At 48.4% G+C, this 11,455-nt stretch overlaps 1 protein-coding gene across 2 annotated transcripts in view; it reads left to right on the top strand.

Moving 5' to 3' along the window:
* The first annotated feature begins 4,370 nt into the window (after positions 1-4,370).
* Positions 4,371-11,455, top strand: part of LOC119974498 (histone-lysine N-methyltransferase PRDM9-like) — a 41,894-nt gene continuing 34,809 nt past the window's right edge. The window contains exons 1-3 of one of the 2 annotated variants that reach the window (XM_038813438.1): positions 4,371-4,549; positions 7,101-7,223; positions 10,974-11,044. In XM_038813438.1, the coding sequence (XP_038669366.1) occupies positions 4,516-4,549; positions 7,101-7,223; positions 10,974-11,044 (228 nt within the window). In that variant the 5' untranslated portion in view covers positions 4,371-4,515. The remainder of the gene's footprint in view (positions 4,550-7,100; positions 7,224-10,973; positions 11,045-11,455) is intronic. The other variant, XM_038813437.1, reaches the window with a different exon arrangement.

The raw sequence follows: 11,455 nt of genomic DNA, 5'->3' as shown, positions 1-11,455 counted from the left end.
CCTGCTTTCCTGCCCTCTAGTCTCAATCGGGAACACCGCCATGAGACCTCCGATACTGCCCAACTGGTCCGAAACTACAACAGTCATCCGCACCGCAATGAGATTCTGTGCTCGACAGCCCCCGCCCCGCTCAAATCCTCTCCAGTTCCTCAATGCCCTAAGCGCCATTGCAGTGGCTCTATCACCAAGGCGACAAGTAACGGGGAGAGCAGGCCCCCTGCCTCGTCCCACAATACAGCCCAAAAAGCACGTACTCACTTGGTTCGCCTTATATGGTAGCCGTTCCCAGTCTAAAAACCCGACCCATACTCCCCAGCAACTCCAGCAGATACACCCAGTCCCTTGATCGAACGCCTTCTCCCCGCATCCATCGACTCAACCTTTTCCATCCCTTCCCCCCGCCCCCCCCCCAAAGGAAGGCATCATGATTAATTAAGCATCCTCCTCTCGCTCGCCGACAACTGCCTCCCCTTCACAAAACCCGTTTGATCTTCGCCGATCACCCCTGTGACTCAGTCCTCATTTTGTGATGCCAATACCTTCGGCAACAGCTGGCATCTATATTCAGCAGTGAAATCGAGTGGTACGACCCAAACTTCTTCGAATACTTATCCTTCTTTAATATCAGAGAGATGGAAGCCTGCGACATTGTAGGGGGGGAATTTCCCCCCCCTCTCTCTCCTCTCTCTCTCTCCCCCCCCCCCCCCCCCCCCTTCATATCATCGCAATTTGGGGCATAGACATTTACCAGAATCACCGCAATCCCTCCAACTACCCCCCCCCCCCCCCCTCACCTTGCTGGCACCGGATTGGCCACAATACTTCCCACCTCGAACGCTACCCGCTTGTTAACCAACATTGTTCCCCAGTCTTCATATACATCCCCAACTGGAACACCTGCCCCACCCATCCCTTTCTCGGCCTAATCTGGTCCCCTGTCTTCAGGTGCGTCTCCTGCAAAGAAGCCAGGTCCGCCTTCAAAGTCCTCAAATGCGTGAACACACGTGACCATTTAATCGGCCCATTCAACCCCCTCATGTTCCAGGTGACCAGCCTGGTAGGGGCTCTCCGCCGTATTCCCCTGCCGATTAGCAATGCCCTTTCTTGCGCCACTGGTCCACGTCACGCGATCCACCAGGCCCACCCTCGGATGTCCACCGTCATCGATCTCTTTGCAAGTGCGATATATCAACCATACCCATGTCAGCACTCCTCCCCCCACCCTCAAACAAAAACCAACTCCTCCCCCACGCCTTCCTCCTGGCAACCCTTCACTCCCCTCCCATTAACTAGTCTGTCCAGCTAGCACGGTGGCCCTCGCCCAAGGCCTTCAATCATCCTACCTCCCTCCAATTCTCCTCCCCACCCAACCAGACCAACCATCCATATCTAAAGAGAAACAAAAGGCACACTCGCCATCGTTGCTCCCCCATGAAAACTTGCCCCAAAACACCCACCACTAAACACTTTAACAAGCAACCAAATACTCCTACAAAGTTCCATGTCCTCAAACTGCCCCTAGTTCATTGCCCCTCATAATTCCATCGCCTCCTCTGGTGTGTCGAAATACCACTCTTGCTTCTGGAAAGTCGCCCACAGGCAGATTGGGTACAGTACTCCAAACTTCACCCCCTTTTTAAAGAAGGCAGCCTTAATCAGGTCAAATCCAGTCCTCCTCTTCATCACATCTGCACCTAAGTCCTGGTACACCCGCAACTCGTTTCCTTCCCATGTTCATTTCCTGGTCTACCTCTTGCATCGAAGGATCCTCTTGTCCAGAAAGCGGTGCAACCGCACCACCATGACCCTTGACTGCTCACCTGTGTGCGGCCATCTCCTCAGCGCCCTATGTGCTTGGTCCACCTCCAAAGGCCAATCAAGGGCCCCATCCTCCATAAACCTCCAACATCTTTGCCACATCTACTGCGGCCACCGCACCTTCAATGCCTTCAGTCATCCTGACAATTCTTTGGTTTTGCCTTCCAGAGCGATTCTCCAAATCTTCCACCTTCTCCCTCAAGTTTTTCTGGCACTCCCGCATCACTCCCATCACAGCCACCAATGAGGCCATCTGCTCCTTGTGTCCCCCACTGCCTCCTCCACTTCCTGATCACCAGACCCTGGTACTGCAGTCTCTGCTCCACCTGCTGAATTGCAGACCTCAGCGGTTCCACCACCGTGGCTAGGTCTTCCAGGGCCTCTTTTCTCTGCTGCCGAAACATATCATTCCAGAACTCCACCAACTGCTCCGTCAACCACTTAGTAGGCAGCGCAGCCTTCCTTGCCCTCGCCATATTTCCTTGTGGTGCACCACAAAATCTCTCCTGCTCCAACAGCACTTTCTTTCTCGTGGCGCTCTTCATCTGTGTATCCATTCACCACCCACAGCAGAGGATTATTACCTTCCCCAGGCACTCTTGTACCTTTTGCCCTCTAATACCTTGCCCTTCGGGCAGCGAAAAGGCAAAATAAATCTGGCTTGAGAGGGAGCCACCAAATGTGCGACCACTCACTCCATGGCCGCCACCGGAAGTCTCTGTTCTCGATTTTTGAAACCACAAGTGAAACCCGTCGTCGGTAATTCCCCCTGTTGGTGGCATAGCATCACGGAGGTCCTGAAGAATACTGGAACGAACCCATCAATTATATGCCAATGGCGTTTATGTGCGATGTGGAATACATTGATGCCGCTGTCGAGATGTGGCATTCCGTTGGGTGCCTGGCACTGGCCGCGATTTTCGGCTCACTTGTGGTCACCCGGACTGTGATTGAGCTGTGCATCGGGCTCCTCGAGATGCGGTTGCAAAGCCTTGACTGCTCCGATGGTGCACTCCAATGCATCCCCCCCGGAGGGTCGCTCTCTTTGTGGTGGGCTTCTGCGTCCTTCAGAACCTCGGGCAGCAGCAGGGAGACGAGATGGAGGTTGGTGGTGAGGAACATGTGGCCACCTCCGAGTACGAGGTGATGAGGCGATGCCGGACCAACAGGGACTGGAGGCTGAGCCCAGGAACCAATTGGAGGACCAGCCAATGACAAGCGGCAGCGACGAGGGTCTAGCAAGCCCGGAGGGGCATGGAAGCCCTCATACCCACCCGCTTTAGGCTGGGACCCAGCTGTGGCCTGAGATCCAGCTGACGTCAGACTGCTGCCTCGCCTGAGGGTTCCTGCCTCCACTTGATGTGCAGCAGCAGCTGTGTGGTGCTCACCAGATTGTGCCCCAAAAGCCTGACCACTAATATTTTCCACAGAGGTGTGTGTATCTGTGGTGGTGGAGTGTTTGGATGGCAGCTGTGGTGTTCGATCATGGCATCCTCGAAGCTCTCTGAGGTTGTGTTCTGGGAGGTTGGAGAGGGAGCCACCTGGGATGGGCTGGCGCCGTCGGCTGTAGGACCTGCAGGAGAATAGACATGTAGTCAGTGGGAGGGATGGGTCAGTCAGTAAGGCAATAACAACTCACATGTGACAGGTCTTCCAGGTGGGGCCTGATGGTTCCTCACCTCTACAGCTTCTGCCAACCTCCGGGTTGGTGACCGCCCTGTACACAGCCACCCCTGTCATCTCCAGGGTCGGTTCCTCGAAGGTGGTGAGGATTCTTAAGTTTGGCACCCTGCTGCCAGTCTGGCCCTCTCCCAGCGGTTGTGCGAGACACAGAGAGGGCATCATTAGCCACACATGTCGTTCACAGTGGGGTACACAGTATGTGTAGGGAGGGTTGGGAGGGGGGCTGAGTGGAGAGCGGAGTGAAGGGAGGGTTGGAAGCCGCATGGAGAGTTGTCGGGGTGAGGTTGTCTACTCACTCACTCGGTCTCGGTTGTTGACCTTTTTCAGCACTGGAAGCCAGTCCTGGTCACACTCCTGGAGCTTACAACTGCCTCATCCCAGGCCCTGTGATTCACCCTCCGGGATTCTCGGGGGGGACAGGACATCTCTCCTGGCCTCTACTGTGACTCAAAGCCACCCTAGGCCTGCATCGTCTAATCATGGGGCCGGTCTCCTAGGCACCATTGTTGCAAGCTGAGAGGTTGGTTGAGCAAGTGCTGCTCGATCTTGTAAGCGGGGGGCTGGCAAACACGGTCCTGGCGAATCAGCCGGCAAGCCTTGATTTGCGGTGTGAGGCCTCATTAAGTGAACATATTAACGTTGAATAGTGTTGTTGGCCTCTCTGGGCCTGGTTCCAGCTCGCTACCACACTTAGAAATCTTTCCGGTGAATCGCCCCTTGAATTGTTTGGTAGAGAGGCTGTTCTTTATGAGTCCTCTACCACTGATTATAGTACCAGCCCATTCTAGTGGAGGGTATTCTAGAAATCCACCGATGGCAGAGCTGGCGGATTGGCTAATCTTACATTTATGGAACTTGTGTTTGTGAACATTACTGATTCAGTGCCTGGATGTATTAACAATCCGAATCACCTTACATTTCCAGATTACAGACAAGTTTCAAGACATTGCTCCCCATTTTTCCAAAGGTGAATGGGCAGAATTAAGTGAATGGGAAAAGATCCGTTATAAGAACATGAAACGAAACTATGAGGCCATGCTTGCAATAGGTCTGTACAAAATTCACATTTCTCACTTCTCCTGAAAACTTAAATATCCACTGGCATGGTATTCATCTAATATTACAGCCAAGTGGATAATCGCTGAAGAGATCAGAGATTTTCATTGGGGTTCTCCATTTCACCACTGCTGACACACATCAGGAACGTATATCGAGGAATTCACCGTAATCGGCCTGTGAGTGCCTGAATGTTAATTAATGGCTGTGAAATAACCTGGCTGAAGTTCCCAACGTGCCTTCCTCTTGTGCGTCAGGAATGCTGCAGTGAAAAATCGAGTGTTAGCAGTAATGTGATGTGGGAGATGGTGAAGAAGATGCATGCTCGTCTGACGGTCAAATTGCATGAAACCTGGAATTAATTTAATGATGATCATTAAACCATTGTTTTTTAAAAATGACCCCGATTGGATCACTAATGTTCTTTAGGGGACAAAATCTGTCACCTGCCTACCTGCGACTTCAGACGTGCAGCAATGTGATTGACTCTTAACTGTCCTCTGAAATGGCCGAGAGCAGTGTTTTTCAATCTTTATTTTGAGCGACCCATGTTTACAGAATTGCCGACTATTGCGACCCACGTCACATTCACAAAAGATTCTCCATACTTACTGCTGAAACGTCACAATCATTGTTGGCACTTCTGTGTTATTGAATGTAAATTTGTCAATTGAGTTGCTGTTTCGCTGTAAAACACAGGGCCATCCTGACTTTTTCCTAAGGGTGTTAACTCACGATTATTTGATTATTTTATTTCTTCACACCCATTGTTAGCATTTGTAAAATTGCGTGCAAAAGGCTGGAAAGATGAACAGGCTCAGTATTGCACAGTTTTATCAATGTCATGTTCACATGTTCAAAACCTAACACGACCTTGCATAGGAAATTAAACTCAAAACTTCAACTTCAGAAACAGGAGCCCAACTGTTGAATGAAAAACAAGGCAGAATGTCACTGGACACCTGTCAGTACTGTTTCCCAGGTAATTATGTAACAGACTGAACGCACACTTAAAAAAAACAATTTTGGTCACAGCTCAACTGACCAATATGCAAAACGTGCAGACACATTCCATTCCATCCACCTGCAATATTTTACAGGCTCCTGTTTGCACGAGTGTAGTTTAGTCGTCAGCTGATACCAGCTTTGGCGAACACTTCACGCCCTGATGAAGGTAGATACAAAAGTCCTTGCCGTAGAGGAACCAATTCAGCTGACAGTCCATGTGGCCACACGGCAGAGATGGATGCTTGGGGACGAGTACCTGGGAAGTGGGAGTGGATAGTGGCGGGGAACGTGATGAAAAAAAGAAGTGTCCTTGAAGGACAAGAGCCCCGGTGTGGAGAGACAATTCGGAAGTGGAAATGGGGGCTTGTAGGGCTGGAGGAGGCTGTATGTCCAGGTTAACTGAGAAAACGATAATAGATGCACGGGGTTTGTAAGTGACACACTGAACTCAAGAAATAATACCACACTGAACTCAAGAAATAATAGAGATTCTGATGCTGAACACAGTAGCAGGATATACCACTCAAAAGAGAATTTTACAGGTCTCTTCCTGCAAACTGCCCAACTATACTCTGGTCCATAGAGGCAAAAGAAGTCCACGGCACCGGCTTCTTCATCAGCTTCGCGTGGTCATACACTAATGCAGTGGGAATTTACCTCGAGAGAAAATGGCAAATGTGGTCAGCCGATATTTTGCGATCCTTTTTTTTTAACCCATTCCACACCAGCAGGTGACCCATCCGTGGGTCGCGACCCCAATTTTGAAAATCACTGGCCTAGAGAGCCATTCAATTTAATTAGAGATGGGCAATGAATGTTGGCCCAGCCGGCCATGTCCAGTGGTGATTGAAAAAAAAAGTAGTGAACAGTACTATTCTATTTCACTTGATGTGGAGATGAGTGGAATTAGATGAAAAATAGTGTTTGAAGCTTTCCTCCCTCCCTCCTCGTGATAGATGCTGGCTAATCTGGGGGTTGTTTGCAGCATTTCCTGTTCTTATTTCAAATTCTGTTTGTTCATTTTTCCCCAAAGTACACTTCCAATTGTACACTTCCAATTGTATCAGTGTGGCTTTCCCCAACGCTGCGCGCTAAGCCACTAAACCATACGCATTAGATACTAACTCAGGAATAAAAATTATGTTTTGGAATAATGGAGATGAATGGAGCTAACCGATGTCATTATTACCCTGCCTTTCCCTTGGACCTGCGAGTGACCACCAGCTGTCACAAATGTAGAACTTCTTTCTTTTGACTCTACAATTGCTGCAGTAGGGATCAGTGAGGTACCAGAAATAACATCTGTGATAAAACTCTCATGTGCTAGGTTTCCAGCATTCTAGCATCACATGTAATATTTTCATCTGATGAGTTTGGGCAAGATTTAAGTTCAGGTGCCAAAGATGGAAGGAAAGCCTCTCTACTGCCCTTACCAAAATATTCCAAAATAGTTGTATTAATTCAACAGGTACCTTCTAACAGCAAGGAAGTCGAAGTAAATACTGGAGGTAATTGGAATATTCTATTTTTTACAGGATTGAATGTACCAAAGCCAGCATTCATGTCAAGACATGGCAGGAGGCATCAACCCCATGTGGATGAATCTAGTGATTCGGATGAAGATTGGGCACCGAAACGTTGTGTGAAAAATCCACCACGTAAATTGAATATCTTTCCTTCATTAAAATATTTAAAGCACTTTTTGATGAGGGGCAGCATGGTAGCACAGTGGGTAATACTATTGTTTTGCAGCTCCAGGATCCCAAGTTCGATTCCTGGCTTGGGTCACTGTTGGTGTGGAGTCCCCATGTTCTCCCTGTGTCTGCGTGTGTTTTCGCCGGGTGCTCTGGTTTCCTCCCAGGAGTCCCGAAAGATGTGCTGTTCGGTAATTTGGGCATTCTGATTTCTCCCTCTGTTCACCCAAACAGGAGCCGGCATGTGGCAACCTGGGGCTTTTCACAGTAACTTCATTGCAGTGTTGATGTATGCTGACTTGTGACAATAAAGATTATTTTTTAAAAAATAACCCTGATTACTTTTGTGTTTTAGAGAGTTGGAAGATAAGGAAATTGAATGATATTTGTCTTAACTTCTCTTTATAACTCACCTTCATTCAGCATTAGTTGATTGTCTTGGTGTCTTCATGTGATTTAAAAATAATAAATTTTGAGTACCCAATTAATTTTTTCTAATTAAGGGGCAATTTAGTGTGGCCAATCCACCTAGCCTGCACATCTTTGGGTTGTGGGGGCGAAACGCACGCAAACACGGGGAGAATGTGTGAACTCCACATGGACCTGCCTTCATGTGAATTGAACAACATTTCCCAGAGTTTGACTGGGGCTCTGTGTCATAATATCCACTCATGTGTATTATGAGATGCAAACAGGCAGTGACTGACACACAGGCTAACCAATCACCAGACACAGAACAACCAATCACCAGACAGGACACTAACACTTTAAAACACACAAGGCATCAAGACACTTGCTCTTCTCACAGGACACAGCTACAGAGATAGTTAGAGTGCACAAGGCATTGAGCACCGTCTCCATGTGATAGAGAGCTAGTCTGGTCAAGCCAGTCAGAGGTTATCAGTTTAGATTAATAGTGTGTCAACCCACAGCAGATCATGTACAGCAATCAGCAGGTTCAATTACACAGTGTTGGACCATTTCCTGTGTTGGAAGCCTGCTTCTAGTCTCACTGGATCCATTTGCAGTCAATGCTAAACCAACTCATTTAACACATCATGGTACCAGGCAACTATTAACTCGAATGAACTTACCTCGAGTGAATCTGCAACGACCAGCAAGCAACCATCTAGCGGCATGGAAAAGATCCAGCCCCCTGCACAACTTCGGATCTCCGGCAACCTCGGCGCCAACTGGAAAATAGAAGTTTCTCCTGTATATCGAGGCCTCCGACCTCGAGGCAGCATCAGATGCCAGGAAGATCGTGCTGTTCCTGTTGACTGGGGGGATCACGCCATCCACATCTTTAACTAGCTCACGTTTGCTGAGGGCGAAGACAAGACAAAGTTCAAGACAGTTCTGCTGAAATTCGACAGCCACTGCGAAGTCGAGGTGAATGAGAGCTTTGAAAGGTACATCTTCCAACAGAGGCTTCAGGGTAAGGATGAACCTTTTCAGTCCTTCTTGACCCATCTCCGCATCCTAGCGCAGTCCTGTAATTGTGACTCGACGGCTGATTCCATGATCTGTGATCAGATCGTTTTCGGGGTCCAGTCCGACTCCCTGTGGGAGCAGCTCCTCAAAATCAAACAGTTGACCCTTTCCGTCGCCATCGAAGCGTGCATTGTCCATGAGCGTGCCAGAAATCGTTACTCCCACATCAGGCGGCAGAAACAGCAAAAATGGCCTCCCACGAGGCAGGCCAGCGCAAAAATGCAAGGCCTGAGCATCGAGGAGAGTGGCCGCTTCGCGCGCTTTTCCCAGGTCCCTACGCATGCACGACCAGGAGGACGATGAGGCCGAAGACCCTACTGTGAATGTGCAAACATCGGCCGACCGCACTGCGCATGCGCGAAGGCGCACAGAATGCGCTGACATCAGCATCATGACATGTCAAAATTGTGGCTTCGCCGATTTAAAGCGGGAATGCCCAGCCAAAGGAAGGCGATGTCTACAGTGTGGAGAGCCTGGACATTATGCGGCCCTCTGCAGGTCCGCTCCACCGGGATGCATCGCAGACATGTCCGCTGCGTACAACAAGGCATGCAGGATTCTGATCCCGAAAGCCCAATGGATCCCAATACTCACTGCCTGGAGTCTCCATATCGGGTGGGCATCATCACCACACGCGAGCTTGTCTCCACGTGCCTGCAAACCGCCTTTCAATTCTGAGTGTGGATCCTGACGACGAGTGGTGTGCTGCCATCACGGTCAACCAGTGTCGCATCCGATTCAAATTGGACACTGGCGCGTCTGCGAACCTCATATCCCAGTCATACTCGACAGCATCCGTGACCAACCTAGCATTCTTCCACCAGCCTGCCAGCTCCTTGACTACAATGGCAATGCCATAGCTACTAGTGGATCATGTCAGCTCGGTGTATCTCACAAGGCAATCAAGGCGACGTTAAGATTCGAGATCGTCCAGCCTGACAAGGCATCCCTGCTCGGTGCTCGCGCATACAAACTCCTAAATCTGGTTCCACGAGTCCATGCCATGTGCTCCACACCTGCGACTGTCTCGCCTAATGCAAATCTACAGGCTGAGATAGATGACATTCTCACACAATATCACAATGTGTTTGATGGGATGGGTAAGCTCCCATTTCGCTACAAGATATCACTCAAGCCGAATGCCACCTCAGTCATCCATGCACCAGGCTAGCTGCTGGCCTCCCCCATCACCTCTGAGGCGATCAACAAGAATTCGTTGCTCACCACAAAGACTGAATCTATAGACTTTAATCCTGTAAATTTTATTCAGTTTGCTCTGTATCTGCACACTAGACACCTTCCCATGTACATATGTTCGTTCTCTCACCACTTGCACATAGTCATACCTGTATATACAGCCACATTCCAAACTTTATTTCAAAAAGGGGAGATGTCATAATATCCATTCATGTATATAATGAGATGCAGACAAGCAGTGACTGACACACAGGATAACCAATGAACGCACACGACACAGAACAACCAATCACCAGACAGGACACTTAACCCAACAAAACACACAAGCATCAAGACTCTCGCTCTTCTCACGGGACACAGCTACAGAGGTAGAGTGCACAAGGCATTGAGCACCGTCTCCATGTGACAGAGAGCTAGTCTGGACAAGCCAGTCAGAGGTTATCAGTTTAGATTAATAGAGTGTTAACCCAAAGCAGATTATGTACAGCAATCAGCAGGTTCAACAAAACAGTGTTGGACCATCTCCTGTGTCGGAAGCCTGTTTGTAGTGTCACTGCATCCAGTTGCAGTCAATGTTAAACCAACTCATTTAACACATCACTCTGGACCATTAGATAAATGACTGATGCTAACTTATGAGTATATTCATTTGCTGAGACAAAAGAATCAATAAATTCAGCAAAAAAACATAAAATGAGAATAGGTGACATACTCTGATGGGAACTATAACTGGAAAACAACATAAAAAGAAACTTAAATAACTAAACCAAAATATAATTTCCAGAGGTGATGATGCACCCCAGCCCCCGAGGCATCCACCGGTCCCAGATGTCCTGAAAATTCTTTGTGTATATGTGGACATATAAAACTAATGCAGGCTTTTTCTAATTTTTAGTTGCATTTATGTTTTGATTTTATTTTGAGCAACAAAATGGCATTTTTGGAATTGCCATCCTGCTCAAATGTGAAAAGCTGAAATATGAGACAAGAGAAATCTAAAACATCATTGTCATTATTTTCAAGAGATGAGAAACTTTAAGCCACCTTTAAAGAATGAAGATACCAAGAAGACAAAGAAAGACAACATCAAAAAGGTAATTCAGTGTGGACAGAAATTCTTACAAGACAAATATATCAAATGGAAACAGACTGCTCGATATTCTCTCAACAGGCCTGTCAGCATCTGAAAGATATAGAGCTGCAGGGTCCCACCCGTAACATTAACCAGCCTTTCTCCTTCAGACTGAAATTGACCTCTCCATATTTTCTGCGTTCACTGCCTTCATTTTTTAAATATTGGTTCAGGGGGTGTGACCGGCTAGCCCATCCATAATTGTTCTTGTGAGGGAGGGGGTGTGCTCCCTTATTGGACTGCTGCTGTCCATGTGATGTAGGTTCACCCACAGTGCTGTTCGGGAGGGAGCACCTGGACCCAGTGGTTTCCCCTGGGTGATCAGATGATGGCTATTGCATCTGTGATGTTACTTCCTGCAGTACTCATGCAC

The sequence above is a fragment of the Scyliorhinus canicula genome, chromosome 12 (assembly GCF_902713615.1).
Source record: "Scyliorhinus canicula chromosome 12, sScyCan1.1, whole genome shotgun sequence".
Taxonomy (NCBI): domain Eukaryota; kingdom Metazoa; phylum Chordata; class Chondrichthyes; order Carcharhiniformes; family Scyliorhinidae; genus Scyliorhinus; species Scyliorhinus canicula.
The sequence above is the reverse complement of the archived record's forward strand: the minus strand, read 5'-3'. Positions and strand labels throughout refer to the sequence as shown.